Source organism: Takifugu rubripes, chromosome 1 (assembly GCF_901000725.2).
Source record: "Takifugu rubripes chromosome 1, fTakRub1.2, whole genome shotgun sequence".
NCBI lineage: Eukaryota > Metazoa > Chordata > Actinopteri > Tetraodontiformes > Tetraodontidae > Takifugu > Takifugu rubripes.
The window spans coordinates 23,681,130-23,699,960 of NC_042285.1; the positions used below are offsets into that span (position 1 = coordinate 23,681,130).

General features: G+C 42.0%; 1 protein-coding gene across 1 annotated transcript; it reads left to right on the forward strand.

The window, feature by feature from the left end:
• The first annotated feature begins 864 nt into the window (after window positions 1-864).
• Window positions 865-18,406, forward strand: wnt6b (wingless-type MMTV integration site family, member 6b). The gene is made up of 5 exons (XM_011611500.2): window positions 865-1,167; window positions 1,547-1,720; window positions 8,324-8,544; window positions 13,353-13,657; window positions 15,081-18,406. The coding sequence occupies exons 2-5, from the start codon at window positions 1,641-1,643 to the stop codon at window positions 15,540-15,542; spliced, it is 1,068 nt and encodes a 355-aa protein (XP_011609802.1). The 5' UTR covers window positions 865-1,167; window positions 1,547-1,640; the 3' UTR covers window positions 15,543-18,406.
• Window positions 18,407-18,831: the final 425 nt, after the last annotated feature.

An 18,831-nucleotide genomic window follows, 5' to 3' on the forward strand; every position in this document is an offset into this window, starting at 1 on the left:
GTGTGTGTGTGTGTGTGTGTGTGTGTGTGTGTGTGTGTGTGTGTGTCCAGGCCATTATGGACATTAAATGTTGCATTTTCAAAGGTACTGCTGACGAGGAGACAAGAACTTGGGCTAACTTGAATCGTGCTCTAATGGATTCCAGAGGACTCATATGCTTGGGTTTTACAGCGAAGCTTCGGCTCAAGCCGACGTCAAGAGCGGTGCAGTCGGAAGGATGAAAACCACGACAGACAGACAGTTTAGGAAAGTGCATCATGCACTGACTCCGGAGCGCCGTGCTCGGCAGCGGCGTAAAATATACTTGATGCAAATGGACCAAATCGAGGGAAACTGCGTCACGTTTTAATGGGTTTGTTGTTTCAGTCTTTCGCAGAGGACGGGTGGATAAATGGAACCAGCTTGGATGAACTCTGTATGTTGCACCCTTTATGTTCCATCAACATTTCTCTGTCAAGGGTTGCAGAAAGTACAGTAGGTCCTGAAACAAGTCCTCCAGAAAACTGTATACACATAACATTTCCAATTTCTGGCTCTTCTTACTGTACTGTCATAAATGAACGCCACCCTGACCCACTGGGATGCCAGAGTGTCTGTTACACTTGTGATTGATTGCATCACTGTCAGTGGAACCATCGGGTGTTGGGGCTTTTATGGGTGACTACGGTACAGTGGTGTTGGATTTCAATGGCTATGCCCTTGGCCAGAATACTACCCAGTCAGGCTCACATGCACAAATGCGTTTGGCACGAGGAGCATGACAACAACGTGGACATTGATAATGGCTGTTCAATGTGTCAGGTGCAAATGTAAAAAAAAAAGTGCAACCACACCTGATTTCAGGTCCACCCTAAAGCCTCTCTCTCTCCACTCTCTCCACGTGTCTATCTATCTTTCTCTCACTTTTCTTTCTGCTCTGCCAGGTCCTCCTGAGTGACAGCAAGGATTTTTGCCTCGCCTGGAGCAACGTCACACCAAGGTGGAAGACGAAGAGGGGGAAAAAAGCAAAAGACGAAGAGCGTTTTCTCCCCTTCCTCATCCAAGGAAAACACATCTGCGGACGGTGTGACGCACAGGCGCCTCTGTACCTGCAGCTGCTGCGCAACGACCTCTTCTCCCAATCTGTCAGTGCGCGTGTGGAAGGCGCATCCATCAGCGCCAAAATTCGTATATATATTTACTTTTTATTTAAAACAAGAATTATTATTTATCAGCATCTGCTCTGTTTTGTGCGAATTATTGTTCTCCACACCCAGAACTCTCTGAGCGCGCTGCTGCGCTGTCAGAGGGGACTCTTTTTAAGACCAGGAGTGATTTACCGCTCCTCCTCAAACCACTTTAAACGCATGTAATACGCTGCCGCGTGTAGAGCAGAGCGACAATGAAGAGGTTAACCGCACCTCTGAGAGCAGACTTGTCTCCGGCAGCATCTTGACCGACTTTGCGCATTAAGATGCGCCCGACAGGAGAGGATCTGGGCAATGAACTTTCTGCGCTGTTGCTGACGGTTGATAAATCCTGGTAAAACTTTTTCCCCCCCCTCCAGCAACTCCGAAAATCCTCCCATGCATCCAAGAAATCAGCCGAGTTCACCAGCGCTTTAAAGCTTCTGCTGCGGGGAACCTTACGGAGGATTCACCATGACGGTTCGTCTCTCACGGATCCAGTTGGCACTTTTTTTCATTCTCCTCTGCCCGGTCAATATCATCGGACTCTGGTGGTAAGTGCCCACTGTTCACCACGTGTTTCATGTGTCTCTGACCCGTGTCAACCCGTGATTTAAAGTATCATACCCAATTTCTATATTTATACAACAACATAGCTCGGCATTGACTTACTGACATTTGTCTAAACACCAGACAACAGCTTGTCTACTTATTCTTCTACAGCAACATCAACAATATAACAACAGCAACAACAACAATGATAATAATAATAACAATGATAATAATAATAACAATGATAATAATAATAATAATAACAATAACAATAACAGTAACAATAAATAATAATAATAATAATAATAATAATAATAATAATAATAATAATAATAATACACTTTATAATTATAATTTCATGGTTTGTGTTTTTTTCTGTCTTTTAACAATACAATATAAGAAATATATTTCATAATATCCTGGACACTGCAAAAACAAACTTTTCTGTTAAACATTTGGGAAATATGTCTCTTTAGGGTGAAGGACAATAAGACAAAAAGAAGGGGTGTTGAGAGGGGTGTCGGCTCTTCGTTACCTGCAGTCACACAGGAGAGAGAGGAGGAGACAGAACTGTGTGTGTGTGTGTGTGTGTGTGTTGGATGGTCGGACTCTGGAATGTCAGGTGGCCCTCTAGGCGCAGCAGATATGTCATCATAAAACAATCCATATAGGCTCAGCTTTGCAAGGTGTGTGACAGCTGGACAGACAGACGGCGGCTGCAGATCTATTGATAACATACTTTTTATCCACCCGGGTCTCTGTCCATCCGTCTGTCTGTGTGTGCATCTCGCACACACACGCGCTTGTTTGCGGGTGCGTTGAATGTGGGGCTTTGTGATTTGCTTTTTCTTTGAATCCTCCCACTGTTCATTCACAGCTCAGTCAAGGTCAGAGTGGGCTGCAGTGTCAGAGACGCCGATTGTCCTGGTATGACTGGTCAGTGAGTGGGTGGCCTTGGACAAGTCCACCAAATGTTACAAGCGAGAAAAACTAGTCCTTACTTTGGCAGTGTAATACGCCAGGTATTTTAATGACTTCTAAATATCAATCGCTCCTCTTTCTCTATATTAAACATATAGATAGTGCTGCATATCTGGGGTTAAAAGCAATTGGTCACGACTCAAGTGCTCTCTGAATGGAAAATGATCTCCTGTCATTTCATGTAATGTTGATTCGATGTGGTTTGGACGTCAATCTCTCCCCCACATGTGGAAATTGGATTGAAAATAATTTAAAACATCAATATAACTATGCCTGTTGAAAATTATACACTGAAGGAGAGTTTAGTGTCCTTGGTTCCATGTAAAAAATGAATCAATCCACCGGTGAGTAAATAGTAAAGACAGACCAGTGTTCTCTGCAGCACTATTAATGTTAAAAGGTCTTTAGCGGCGGGGGGGGGGGGGGGCGGTGCTGCTCTGTGGCTAAACTGTGTGACCCAGCTGTGGAGGGAAAGAGGAAAAACAGTGTCCCTACTGAGGTCATCAGTTCACTGTGTTCACCATCTCCACATTCATTCACAGAACGTACTGAACACCGTCCCTTAACCGGTTTTGAGTGATTCGTAATTATTATAGTTCTGTTTTGGTCCATAAATGAGTTAATAACAACACTCCATTTAGTTGGACTTCAGAAAGGGAAAATACAGTTTAATTGTATTCTCACACTAAACGGGGATACTTTACTATACTTTAATACGTTAATAAACTCACATTGGTAGATTTAAGTTGTAATAAAAAATGAAGTAGAATATGGACTTTGGGACACTTTTTGTGGATGATGCTACTGCATCACTGCTTATTTGCGCTTTTTTTGGTGCTCCAACATTAGAGCTTTTCTCATCCTAATGCAAATAAAACTGGATCCACTTCATTAAAAAAATCGGCTGCTTCCCTTCATCACTCCCGAAATACACACACACACACACACACACACACACACACACTGGCCATCTAAGGTGCACTGAGATGGAAGCCACACCTGCGGTTTGCTCCCACATCTGCCAAGACAATGATGGTCTCTGTTGAAAGCTGCTGGACATACCATCATTCTTCTGCTCTCCTCTGTCCCGCGCTCACTCCTCGCCGGCGTCTCTATCTCCTCACGTCTGTAGCCATATTTGTCTTTAGAAAGAAAATACCTGTCACATAGATAGGTTGTCGCTGAAGGAAGAGAGGGGGGGCGAGAGAGAGAGGGGTGCAGTGATAGAGGGAGAGTGAGACAGATGAAATGCAGGGAGATAGCTGTCCTTTCAGAGCCTCTGCTGATTAGAACCCACTAATCATTTGGCCTGAGAGTAGAGAGGATCGAGGATGCCTTTGCTCTCTTTCAATGATTTTGGCCACAGTGTGCACGTGTGTATGTTTGGCAGACTGCCTGTATGGCCTGTGCCACACAGACCTGCGGGTGCACATGCACACATGCACGCACCCTCACACAGGCAGGTTTGTGGTGATATCACTGCGTAGCTTCGGCACTGACTTCTGTTTATTTTCTCCTATCACACACTTTCTGCTCAACCTCATCCTAAAGTTCAGTTCACTTTGTTCAAGGTGCTTTACAGAAACTCAGAGCCTGACCTGGGAGAATAACTCCCTTTTAACAGGGAGAAACCGTAAGCAGGACCAAAATCATGTGGGAGGACCCACCTGCTGATGGCTGGTCAGGTAAAAATTTATTCTTCTAGAACACTTAAACAAACTAGATTTCAGAGCTCAGGATAAGGATGAGCCCAGGTAAGGATTAGTTGACTATGTGGGTTTAACATGTTGCAGAGAACTAAATTAATTGTGTCTGTGTCTCTGACTTTTCTTTATGTTTGCCCCATTTGTCTTGTAATACCTTGTTGTTGTATTAAAAGTGAATACATTATACAGACCGCCCTCTTCCCTTCACCCTCTTTTCCTCCTTCGCTCTGCCGTCTCAGTTTAGCACTTGTCGTGACTGTCTTCATCTCCAGCATACTTGAGGGATTAAGGAGGATGAAATTCACTCATTCGTGGGTGGAGTTTACAAAAAAAGGGCCTCATACAGTACAGCACTTTATCTATGCCGCTGCCAGTTCCTTAATGAAACCTGAGGTTGTTTTGACCAACAGTTTAATCTCCTTCTGACCCACCTCTGTGCCCAGGATAAGACTAGTTTTAATATCTTTTATCAAACCCAGTGAATGTACCCCTCCCCACCCTTTTTATTGCTGTGATGTGAGAAAAAAAAATCATGCATGCTTTTCTAAAACCATCCATCAACTCTGAAGGTAGTTTTTAAATACTGAATTGTTAGCACATTTTTTCCCAGGTGGTAGCAGCCCTGAAAGTCCTGCTATCCATGCATTTTATTTTTTAATTTGCATTGCTTTGTCTAAATGACTCATGGTCTGTGTTTTGGAACATCATCACGGTACGCTCTTCAAGTTGGACCGCGTTCCCTTGATAATATCCTGATAATATCGATGGCCCCGCTGTAGTTATCTATCCAGGCGTGTTATAAAACAGGCAAAAGAATCGCGGCACAGTGCACAAAGGAGATCTGATTACTGTTTGCATAGATGATTTTTATTATTGCGCACGCATGCCTGCACAGAGGCAAATGCACCAAGTTGCGTGCGCTTGTGTGTCATATGAGGGGACTTTTAAAATGAAACATCCCACATTAAAAACATGCTTTGATCTTTATATCATGTACAGAAACCCGTCACAACATTGAATTGCGTGTGGGTGTCACCGAGCGAGGGGGGACTTCTTGATAAGTAGGATCCAGGGAATTTGGAGGCTTGGTCCAAGCTTTGCTGTGTTTATTCAGTCATTCCTGGATAGTATTTCTGCACTCACTTATATTCCTATTGAAAAGTAGCCAAAATTAAAATATAAAGTAAAATTAGAGTAAGATTCTAAAACCGAACAATTCTTTGGTATAACCATAACTCACTTAAAAAAATTAAATAAAATACTAAAGGTAAAATATGTGAATTATCTTGTGCAAAATTTATTTCGTTTTATTTTAAATTTGGTTTCAGTTCCAAAGGCTTCCTATTATACAGCTTTGAAGTCATTAGTAAGCAGTTTTGCCATTAGTGTTTGTTGACCAATCATTACATTCAATACTGAGCATTTTTCCTGTCAGTATTACGCATCACAACTAAATTTCATATACAATATGACATTTAACTAACATATCATATGTTTTAATCTATTTCAATGCAACAAACAAAGTTTGGGCAAGTGACAGATTTCAATATTTTTCCAATATCACAGGGATGCACATGTTTAAAGACCAATTTCCCAACAAGGGAAAGAATGCAAACTACTCACAGTCATCCTATTATCCTATTAATGCTCCCCATTTTTGGGTATATGATCTGCAATGTGCTTTTACACCTCAGTTCACTCCACTTTCCAAATCAGCCAGTGGTCCAACTGTTGGCCGAATTGGAATCGTCCCCCCAAAAAATCATCGTTTGATAATTTTTACCCTACAGTCATGTTTTAGTGTAATCACTTTGACTTAATTCATGTATTATTTGTGAGCGCTACTGCTGAAACAAACATAAAAAAGTTCACATACCACACAGAAGTGAAGTGCAGCTGTCACCTGCAAGAGTTAAGAGTGGAAACTAAGAGATTATTCTGCATTAAAGAGGTTTTCAATGGATTATTAGGACCCACAGTTGTGGTTTTAAATGTATGTGTAGTGGTTATGTGCACACGCCACAAGAGCAGTGCATTTAAAGTCAGCTGGGGTGAAGTATTGTGTAGTTCACACAATGTGTGATACGTAAAATATTTCATATGTGACATGTTAGGGTGGGGTAAAAAGCTAATGTGGAAAAACAAAAATACCGGTACTGCAAAACTTGCCTGGGGAAGTTTTTGTTCAGGCTGAAAACATGCTGACACACTAAATACTCATGCAGGTCGTAGGTCATTGTGAAAAGTTAGGAGGGTAAGATAAAATGGTTGAAAGGTTTTAAAACTTTTATTATCGGAACTAAAAAAGGTTTCAAAATCTTGTGTCTCATCTCCGACGAGATAACTGAAAAACAGACTATCGTGCACAGACATAAAACACACACACGCACGCAGACACACTGCATATCATTTTTCATTGTGTGTCTCACACTCAGACATAAACACGCACACCCTAAAAACAGTGGGTAGATAATGAATGGTTGTTGAGAGGGAGTGAGTGTTGCTAAGTCATGTAACTGTAGCTGGTAATTAACTCTCTCTCTCACACACACACGGAGAGAGGGAGAGAGGTAGAGAGAGAGAGAGAGAGAGAGAGGGAGAGAGAGGACACTTGAAAATGAAGCACTGGTTCCACAGTGGAGTTGTGTATTACACCAGTGGGTGATGGTGTGTGCCGTGTGGTGGATTTGTGGGTAGTTTGTGTTGAAGGTAATGTTTTCACATGGTTCAGTAAATATTATGGCTCACAGCAGGATTTACTATCTACAGGACTGCTGTATTGTTGCAATATGAAATATAAATATCTGATGATGACTGATATCGGGCAGTGTGATTCACGGCGGCCGAGCTGACTGACCCGCGAGGACCAACTAGCCGTGTGTTTTTCTTCTGTTATTCCCCTCATCCACCGCCGTGCACTCACGCTTGGCTCATTTCACACTGAAAGTCAGTTACAGATCTTATCTGCTGAGAACTGCTCGCATTCAATAGAGAAATTGGAGAATGCAAGAGATGTGTAAATGAAAATTAGGTACCGTTAACAGGGAAAAGTTGAGGAGAGATGGAAACGTCATAATGAAGACATCCATAGACGTTCTGGCAGGTCTTATGAGCGGCAGAGCCAAGTACCCCTTTCCCATTAAGAGTTTGAATAAACTATTTATTTTTATTATATACACTCATCTGTCAAAACCGTTAAAAAGGTCCACAGAGGCCTTTTCATCAAATACAAGATGTATGTATGCATATTTAATGTTTTAAATATTTGAACTGCACGCGATGTGCAATTTATTTTGCCAGACATTTAAAGGTTCTTATTCTGTTGATCTTATTGGTAATATAATCTGTACTTTTTTCATCCCAGTGGGTTTAATAAAGGAATGCTGGTTCCAGAGATATGTGTGTTTAAGCTGTAAAGTTCTTGATTTTTCCACAGATGAGTATCTCAAGGAAATCTTGAAAGTCTGCCTTCAGCTTAAACAGAAAAAAGTGCAGCTTTAAGATTGCCCTGTCAGCGGCCCGTCTGGTCAGAGACCTCCAACTGTTGTATTCCAGCTTCGTGAAGGACCACACAGTTCTCCTGACTGCCGTCCAACAGCCAAACACAGGCTTGAGATTCTGACGTCAGGGCTAAGATGCCTCAGGGAAAGTGTGCGCTCTGTCCTCTCCCACGTGCCTGTTCAAAAAACACATTGTCATCACAGCTGAGGAGAGGTGGGTAGGGTTGGCAGGCCCGCCAGCGGCAGAGAAAGCCTTCAGGTTTGTGGCTGCTGATGACTTCAGCCACACTGTTTACGCTGTGGTGAACGGAACAGGTGTTACTCAACAACCAGAGAAAGCAGACTTTCTCCTGCCACTGCTCCGATAGAGATGCCCTGTCCTCTACTCTGACGTCGTTTTTTTCCCCAACTTTTCCAGGGCGGTGGGCAGTCCGCTGGTGATGGACCCCAACACCATTTGCAGGAAGGCGAAGCGCCTGGCCGGCAAGCAGGCCGAGCTGTGCCAGACGCAGCCGGAGATCGTCAGAGAGGTGGCTAAAGGGGCCAGGCTGGGCGTGAGGGAGTGCCAATACCAGTTTAGGTACCGCCGATGGAACTGCACGAGCCACAACAAGTATTTCGGAAAAATACTGCAACAAGGTGAGGGATGAGAAAATGGAACGCTTAACTTGCTGATACCTGGCTGTTAGTTCCTGTATTTTTCCACAGTTTTAAACCAATACAATAATGCATATAATAATCTATCTATCTATCTATCTATCTATCTATCTATCTATCTATCTATCTATCTATCTATCTATCTATCTATCTATCTATCTATCTATCTATCTATCTATCTATCTATCTATCTATCTACCTACCTACCTACCTACCTACCTACCTACCTACCTACCTACCTACCTACCTACCTACCTACCTACCTACCTACCTATCAGCATGTTGACAATGGAAACATATAAACAGAAATCCAACATACACGCCTACTTTCAAAGATCCTTTATGATCCAAACTATATTTTGGCATATAAATAAAACACATAGTAGTTTTCATGGCCACTGATGCTACATCATGTTCAATATTTGAACAGGGTTCTAATCTGCTTCAATTTATTACCCAGTCACACAAATTGGTCCAACGTCCTCCGCATCGACATAATCAAACTGTGAAGGAGTGTCTGAAAGCTTGTTTTGACCATGAGTGTGTATCCTTTGCCTGACTGTGTTGTGGGCGTAGCAGCAGCTGTCAGCTACAAGTTGTGGAACATCATCATTGGCTGGTTGCTTCGTGCAGAGCTGTCAGAGCAATAACCAGAAAAACATTTTCAGCATAAAATAAGATCCATTTACACCCAGATAACTCAATAAACCCAGGCGGTCATCCAAAACCTTATTTTTTTTGTGAAACCACCCATTTAAATGAATGCAGTAACTCCCCAACACTAACCTGGACCTTGTCTGACAGAGATCTTGCGGTGACACTCACGCAAAGCTTCTCACACTAAAATGAGCTGCTGTTGTCTCCTGCAATGAGTTCCTTAAGAAGCCAACCCGTGACCTTTTGACCAGCGCTACGCCGACCTGAGGTCACCTGCCTCTCTGATGGCGCTCCATAAGACAAGGCTAGCTGTATCTGAGCGCAGACATATCCACACTCGACTGCTTCTCCTCTTCATCAGATTGGGCACGCTTGACATGATCAGCTAAGACTGGTCTGTTCTCCCAGCATCTCTCTGAAGATCTCTTAACATCTTCCTCCATCTCTTTGAAGTCTGTAATGTAACTGATGCTGGGTCACGGCTGGGTCCTCTGCAATTACGATGTTGGATTTTCTCCTGCGTGATTAGATCCACGGAGAAACCACCTCATGTATGAGGGCTGCCACTGAGAGCCTTTATTTAGTCAGCAAATAGTGAATTAGCACTTTTACTACAAAGAACAATGCATTGAACACATGTCATCTCGCTGCTGGAAGTCATAGGAACTGCTCAAATGTTACTAACATCAAATGACAAGTGTAGTTTAGTCAGAGGATTCTTGCACTTTGGGATTATTGACCTCATACTCTTCAATGTAACCAAAACATCTGTAAAAAATATATAACTGGTACTGGCAAGCAGACATGGGATGGGAAAAGGATCTACCAGTGGAAGACAAACCGGTACTTAATCATAGATTCCTGTCTTTCTATGAGGGGAAGCCAAAGTACTGCTTTTTGAAGCTTTTGTCCTTAATTGCTCTTTGGCTCTTAATAGTTGTTTATCATGAAGTAGAACTAGTAAATGTCAAAATGAAACTGCCTTTGTATTTATTGCTCACTCTCTTTAAGTGGTTTACATAACCCCTGTTAAGTAAACTCCCTTTGGACTGTGATAATTATTCTAATGACGGGGAAATGAGATAATCCTGGCCCATGAAGGTTTTGACCCATTTTTCTTTGATCTTTCCCTCAAAATAAAGTTTTTTAGACCAGAAGGGTGTAGATCTGTTTTTTTTCTGCCATTAGTGTTATACTTTTCTGTCTCTTATTACAAAAAACATCTCCAGGCTATGGTCAGGCCCTGTTCAAACACGATCCTTACGTTGTTATCTGTGGTACAGGACACATGCAACACATGTGAGGAAGAACTACAAGAACTGCCACCACTGAAGCTAAACATTGGTCTGTTGGGTTTATTTTAAAGCGTAAATGTTGTCATATGCTTCATTTCTCCAAACTGAAGGCTGAGGAATACTAACATCATTGCACTATTTCTCCATTTATTTTTTATCAGTTTCACCTTTAGACAGTAATTGTTTGATTTTGGTGTGTGTGTGTGTGTGTGTGTGTGTGTGTGTGTGTGTGTGCGTGTGCTTGTGTGTGTGTGTACACCGCTATTTGGTTTTTACTTGATTTCACAATGTTTTTGAATCCATGCCATTTAGAGGCGTGAATGAATGAGCACGTTGACACAAGAATGACAATTCCTTTCGGATCTGAAATGAAATGAACTCTAGAACTGGATGTTGATACATATTCAGGATCAGAAGAAGGTCAAATGTCAGTGTTGGGCTGTGAGTGGTCAGCGTGGTTGTTGGTGAAAGTTTCGGCAGAGAAAAGGATTTTAAAGAGCTTTAATGCCAGAGAGCGACCTTTTTCCATCAGTGTGTGAAGACTTATGTGGCATCTGACTGAGCTGTGTTTGACAAGTTGGCAATGAGAAACTGATGATATGACAAAAGCAAAAGCCCTGTTTTGATATCACAAGAATTAACTTGCACTGGCTAGTTCTTCATAGTTTTAAATACCAATTTGTCAATTACAATAATGAGGCTGTACATGTACCAACTGAAAAAGTACAACATTGTATTCTGTTTTTCTTCTGGTTATTCTACCGGTAGTTTGTTTTCTTCTCTCTCTTTGCTGTTTACTTTTGGTATCCACAACTAGAAACTGAATATGTGATTACTGACGGAGTGCAGCCAAGTAGTTTATTACTTGAGGAATCATCCATTTAATTGATTCTCAAATAGTGGCATTAAATGTATTTTAAACTTAATTTCATTACAACACCAAACTTGGATGGATTTGGAATGTCTGGTTACTTAAGAGGCCTGACAATGCAACTCAGATGTTAGCTGTGAAGAGCATGTCTGTGCACAAGGCTCTTTGTCACCTCATTATCTCTTAGATCCTATCTGTAAATAGACTCAGTCTAAAATAACATTAAAAGATTCTTCTTGCAGTTCCTGATATAATTTGTACAGTTGGGGCAGTGCTGCCCCAGGCTTCTATCATATTTGATAAGAGAATAAGCAGTCCAATTTTAAGTTATGTTTAACTGGACATGATATTTTGCCAATGTGACGCTATAAAATGACATCACATTTAATGTGATGATGCTTTACAGAAGGCGCCGTAGGAGTTTGAACTCTTTTGCCCTGTATTGCTTTTGGCTCTCACGTCCCAAATCTTCCTGTATTATTGCCTTAAAGTCAGGGCATTAAAAGAGTAAGTGCTAATTCCCCAAAAAGGCCTGCTGGAATTAGAAGCAGACAGGCCCAGGCACCCGCCATGGCAGGGAATTTGTTTGGAATTCATGTCTCCAAGGAAAATAGGAAACAGATTCCTCAAAAAAATATATTCTGATAGCTTCTTATGCCCAACTGTAAATCCATCTCCCGCTTGAAAGTCTAAAGTGTTTTTCATTTCCAGCTCAGATACTGATGGATAAAAATAAACGCTGATATTTAAAGTCATTTGGGGATTATTCGGATCATTTGTTTCTTTTTTTTTATCGCTTTGAATCAATGTTAAATCATCATGACAATCTCTCCACGCAGATTTCCTGCACACGTTTGGTGCATTTGCATCCAGGGACATCTGGACAGTCCCCCAGCTTCTTTGGATAATATTCGTCAGTTCTGATGTCTCGCACACGTGTTTTTCGCTGGATCCACAGATAGTTTTTAGATGACACATCTTGATTTGAGCTTGCCTTTGCAACATGTTGCATGTGCTGTCCGATGGGAACAGATTTGTGTGGTCCTATCCCAACAGAGGGAGCACAGCCACCCACCCACCCACACACACACACTATTGCTGGGTACTAGGACACAGCTGGTATTGATAGAAGAGCTTGTTTGGGGTGTGCAGTTTTTGTCTCACGCGACGTTCTCTGCCTCTTACAGCTCCTAATGAATCACACTCATCGAATCATGTTGCGGAACTGGCCGTGTGCATCTTTGGAGGCTATGTGCTCAGCACCCTCCAGTTCACACACATGCACACACTGCTGAGAACCACTACTGATAGGCATTACTGGGAATTTCACACTAACAGGGAAATCTATTACCACCATGTGTTGCCTCCTTCCCAGCACCACCGATTCTAGATCAGCCCCCTCCGCACATGTGATGTGGACACAAATCAAGGCTCTGATATATTTAGAAACATGATTTCTTAAATATGAAGGTTAAATTTTATTTTTTACCTATAAAGCTGTCAGGAGGCTTGCTCCACCCTCCCTAAACCTGTCCCTCTGAGGTCCACAGATAAATCTCTCCTTCTGGATCCCAGATTGAGGCTGGGGCTGATGTGCCGTGATAGTCGTTGCTGTGGCAGCTACCATCCCTTGAAGCAGACTTCCAAATTGGATTTAGTGAAAATTACCTAATCCTAATTGATTTTTGTCATGTCCTCGGTCGTTCCTAACTTTTAATTGCTATTTCACTATTCTGAATAGCTGAAAGCTAAAACTTTATATTGAAAAGTGTTAAATGCTCTAAGTCCCATCCTCTTTTTCAGTGAAGGTTGATAAATAGTTAGAAATAGTTGATTCCGACGACTTCGCTATTTCGGATTTACCACATTATGTTTTTGCTTGTTCAAATCTGTGTCGTGAACATTCGGTAGACTCTCTAGTTCGTAACGTAAACTCCAGTTTGCCTTTGTTTGTTCCCGCATTGCAGATATCCGGGAGACAGCATTTGTCTATGCCATCACGGCTGCGGGCGTCACTCATGCTGTGACCCAGGCCTGCAGCATGGGAGACCTGCTGCAGTGCGGCTGTGAGGCGACCAGGAACCGACCCCCTCCAAAGCCCCCTTCACCTTCCTCCTATGGTGACGGAGTGAAGTGGGAGTGGGGGGGGTGCGCGGATGACGTGGAGTTTGGTTACGAAAAGTCCAAACAGTTTATGGATGCCAAGAGGAGACGGGGGAAGAGCGACATCAGGGCACTTATTGATCTGCACAACAACGAGGCTGGACGGCTGGTGAGAGATGTTTATTCAGAGTCCAGGGTAGTGTCTGTATTGCCTGGTGTTATTTTATGCTCTTTATTTTCTTTTCAATGTTTATTGGCAATGTCACTCAGGCGGCCTTCTTTCAAAACACCAGTTATCTTAAGAGTGAACCGTCCAGCCCATCCTGTCAAATCAGACCCCTCCAGTGTTGCATGCCACTGTTATGAGTTCAAAACTCAAACCTGCTCAGCGTCCCGCTGAATGTTCCCCGAACAAAAGAGAAATACAAAAAGTGAAAGATGTCACCCGCGGCCATGTTTGTGGATGGTGGCGTAAGTCGATATTCTTACAAGAATCGAGTTTCTGAAACACACAAAAAAGAGCGTGCCGCACATGTTTTCAACCCCCCGAGGCAGGCCAACATTTCTGTTGTCCTCCTAGAGGTGCAAAAGGTTCCCTCAGTTGCTCACATGAAGAATAACACTGACAGGCCGACGTGGTTCCGAAAGCTCGGCGGAGAAGCTAATTGCGCATATTTTTAATATAGTGTGGCAGCTGCTTTGTTACAGCGACATGCAGAAACGCAGACACAAGCACAGGCAGGACACAGTTACAAAATGCGCTTCGGTTGGGGTCAGAGGCAGGTACAAAGGATTTTGGGAAAAAGTCCAAATTCAGCATTAGTGAAGAAATCATCCGAACAAAAGACGAGACTTGCACACAAATGCCCAGATATTGAGAAATAAGCGCATTGTGGACACGCACGATTGGCTGTGTGCACGCATGACGGGATCCTGGTATACGCATTTTTCTTGTGTATGTCTTAACTGGCAGGTGTGTGTGCGTATGTGATGAGTTAATTATGTGCAGTATAAGTGAACGATCTGTTGTCAAGGCTTGTTAGATGTAGGAAGGCCAGAGGCAACGTTTGGGTGGGTATGTGTGTGTGTGTGTGTGTGTGTGTGGGGGGGGGGGGGGGGTAGTGGAGTTAAATTCCTTCTGAATAGTGTCTGCTTTATCTTACCTATCTATCAGTGTGTGCATGTGTGTGTGTGTGTGTGTGTGCGTGCTAGTATTTGTTACATATTGAGCACCAACATCCCCATTCTGCCAGCAAAGTGAGGACATTTTTCCAAACTGTTTGAAGGTTAAAGCATGGGTTTAAGGCGGAGGTTAGAATTGGGTTGAGGTCAGGGATTAGAGTCAGGGTTAGGCAGAGTTTGGGATTTTGTTGGAAGGGTTAGGGTAAGTACCTGGGCAATACAACGATAAAGCTAATACACAAATATAGAAATATGAGTGTGTGTGTGAGAGAGAGAAAGTGAGTGTTCTGACATACTAAAGAAATGCAATCATATGTTGCAACTTAAAAACCAAGTTTTTTAATGTTTTAATTTTTTTACATGTTCCTTTGATCCTGATATGAATTCCCCCTCTGTGTTTTCCATCCCAGGCGGTGAAGCTCTACATGCGGACAGAATGCAAATGTCACGGACTGTCAGGGTCGTGCACCTTGAGAACGTGTTGGAGGAAAATGCCTCATTTCCGCGAGGTGGGGGACAAACTTTTGGAGCGCTTCAACGGCGCTTTCAAAGTGATGGGTGGCAACGACGGCAAGACCCTGATTCCTGTTGGGCAGAACATAAAGCCGCCAGACAAGCAGGACCTGATCTACTCTGATGACTCGCCCGATTTTTGCCTGGCGAATCGAAAAACTGGCTCCTTGGGGACAAAGGGCCGCATATGCAACAGCACAGCCATGGACATCAGCGGCTGTGACCTGCTGTGCTGCGAGCGTGGCTACCAGGAGGAAACGTTGGTGTTTGAGGAGAACTGCTTGTGTAATTTCCACTGGTGTTGTGTAGTTCAGTGTAAGAAATGCGTCATTCGAAAAGAGCTCAGTCTCTGTCACTGACAATCTTGGCTGGTACTTTTGTTTTGTTTGTGTTTTGCTGTAGTTTGGCTACGATAAGAGAAGGATTTTTTTTTTTACTTTTCCCATGATCAATTTCTTTCTAAATTTGCCCCACTCAGACAGGTAGCGCTCCTAGTTCACAATGTTGTTCTCCAGTTACTTTGACAGAATTTGCAACATATTAAAGAGCAGATGTGGACAAAAGTAGGGGGATAGAAAGAGAGGCTCCAGTCCCTTCATTAATTTTTCTGACTTTGTTTTTGTTAAAAAAAGGACCAAAGAATGTGAAATTGTTTCCATCTCATTAAAAGAGTAAGACACATGCACACAGAGGACCAGAATGCAGGATGAGCTTGTAAAATAAGACAGAATTTGTTTCCGAAAACCAAAGGTTTTTGATCGTGAGACTGATATACTGTATATCTAGACATTATAAACAGTGGCAAGTAAAATGCACCGAAAGCATAGGAAGACCATCAACTTTTTAGGGGAAGATGTTGACAGTGGATGAGACAGTATGTGCAAACCAACACTGATCCATTCTGAAATAAGAATGGAAAAAAACCCTGTAATTCACATTGATCGGTGCAGAATCTCTGCTCTACCTATGTTGGGGACCCTGCGCACAGCCCCACTCTCTCACATGACCAGCACCTTCTCTTAAATGTAGATAAGTAACTGAGGCCAAACTCACCAGATGCCAAAAGAAGTGTAGGATGCATTAATCATTGTGAAAATCAGCACAAACCTAAAACAGCTGCTTTGAAAAAAGTTGTTGGTATTTATCAACAGCTCCTACCTGGAGAATTCCACTCAGCATTAGTCGGAAATGCTGTAAGCAGCCTCAGGGTCAATTTAAAAAAAATGTGTCTCAGTCCTACAAGTAACTCTGAATTTGACTTCCATACAAACCATAATATAAAGGCAGGAATCACATAAGCACAGTAACAAACCCAGTCTTCACAACACTATGAAAATGTTTTATGTATGTGTACACTATGTGGCGTTCAACAAATCATTAAATGAATGTTGGACCTTTTTGTGCTAAAATTAAATCTCCTAATTGCTTTTCAAGTTCAGTTGTAAAAAAAAAAAAAAAAAAAAAAAAAGTTGAATGTTTAAATTAACCACCGTGGAATTCTGTTATTTTAATTCTTGAATATGTTGTAGCGTCAAAGGAATGTCTGAAATGGCAGCAATAGAAGAGGAAACCATACCACAATACCTGACTTCCCACAACACCAAGTGGAGCAGTTTACATTGTCATTGCCTTCACCCTGTCTCATATGCACCAAAGGGAAATGTCACATTAAGACTCCACGCTGTGCCGAGCGTAAAGACACCATGACGAGACGGGCCGCTTCCATCTCTGTCAGAAGCACTTTGGACACAACGGCTGCCGCAAGCTTTTGCAATAACTTGGCACAACTTGTCTGTTCATATTAAATCGAAAGAGAAATTATTATTTACATGGCATTGTTTGCTATCAGTTAAATGTATATAATGTGTTTTGTTAATCTGTTAAACAAGGCTAATGTATTAATGCACTTTGGTTGTTAGCTTTCATTTAATGCTGTATGCGAGCGTGAGTGTGTGAGTGCATGCGTGGTGGCACGTCTGTGTGGGAGTTGATAGCGTGTGGGCAGATTGGCCAGTTCCAGTTATATCCTTTAATTAAACAGCTTTCGTTTGGTTATTGAAAGCACATTGCTCTTTGACGCTCCGTCTCGGTCGGAGGCAGACAAAATGTATTTCTCCCATTAGCTGTCCAGAGGAAGCATATTTCCCTTCCACCATTGATGACCTAATCTCATTTCCACTTTTTCCCACCACTCCCCTTTCATGCTACGTTGATTCCAGTTGATCTGTCTCAACCCTAGAAGAAGATCACTTTAAAATACGCCTGTGTGTTACCACACCTCGAAATGAACCAATAACCTTTAGCATACTGGAGTATAAGAAACTATATCTATCAAGGTCTTTGTGTTTATAGACACATGAGAAGCTTTGGATTGTTGGATAACCTCACGTTGAATAAGGAGCAGACCAATTCCAATGGTGTAAAATCTTCTACGTTATCTTTCTTTTACTAGTTTCATGGGTGTATTTCAGGCCTGTCACCATTACCAGTAAAAGTAAACATTTCTTTCAAATCTTAAACCTTTAAAAAAGTCCAGTGTACAATTTGGCATAATCTGATTATTTGATACCAGTTATTTAACCTCTGTAGTCAAGAGTGTCAGAGAACCTTTATGGCTGTCAGGTTACAAAATGGATTTTGCCATGATTGGGTACAGAGCTGCAAATGTCTTTTATTACACAAAGTTGCAGGGGATAAATATTGAAGGAAAATAAAGTGTCTGGTCTCAGGCTACTGTAGAATCACGGTGAGGCAACATTCTCGCATAGATGGAGGGAGACACGTCTATATTTACAATAATAGATTACTCATTAGTGAATAATAACACTGTGGTTGGCGCACTCATTTTATTACTCACTGCAGAAATCTGTAAGGCAGAACCCTCTTTGGAGCTTTTATTTCCAAGGGTGTGGAGGTGCCCACAACTCCACATTACGATCGAATTGAATGCATCATGAGTTATTACTCAAAAAAAAAAAGGATGTAGTGATTCCTGCATTACCAAAATAAATTTAAAACAGAATAAAAACTGTACATTGTATGTCAATGATCTTTATATTTTATTTTATTTTACGTTTGTCATCTTTGCTTCTTTCATTTCAGCTTGTTATTCGTATCAGACAGTTATATCCTCTCCGGATATTCGGTGGTGTTTTCATTTAGCACATTCATACAGTTTATGAGACACATTAAAACACTTTTCCAATAAACCTTAAGACTTCAATGCTCCTATTTGTTTGCTCTCATTGTGTCTGTGTGCAATTTTAGACTTTCATGAGGCATAACGGCATATGTCACGCTGAATTTTAATCAAATAAAAAAAATGCAAATTCGGGGTTGAGTTAAGGTCTAACTTGATTAATGATTTTCAACAAAAAAATCATTTTGGCATCCAAACCCTGCTTAGATCCCTTTCTTTTCCTCCAGTCAGTATAATAAGGTGTTGATGTTGAAAAGAAAAGAGAAGGAGGGGGGCTGTATTAGCTTAAGCTGCACAAGTTGACACAAGTTCATATTTTCCAGGAATTTGTTGAATGACGGTGGAGCAGAGCAGCGGGCCAGTGGTGGTGTTTATGACATGGAGAGGTGAGCCGCGGTGGAGGAAAAAAGCCACAGGGCACCAGTCCTCTCCAATGTCCTTTTCCACTG

Excerpts from the sequence above, each read along its gene's own strand:
- wnt6b (XM_011611500.2), top strand. The coding sequence starts at position 1,641 with ATGACGGTTCGTCTCTCACGGATCCAGTTGGCACTTTTTTTCATTCTC. Across the intron at positions 1,721-8,323 it reads AATATCATCGGACTCTGGTG|GGCGGTGGGCAGTCCGCTGG; the intron begins GTAAGTGCCCAC and ends CAACTTTTCCAG. Across the intron at positions 13,658-15,080 it reads ACAACGAGGCTGGACGGCTG|GCGGTGAAGCTCTACATGCG; the intron begins GTGAGAGATGTT and ends TTTCCATCCCAG.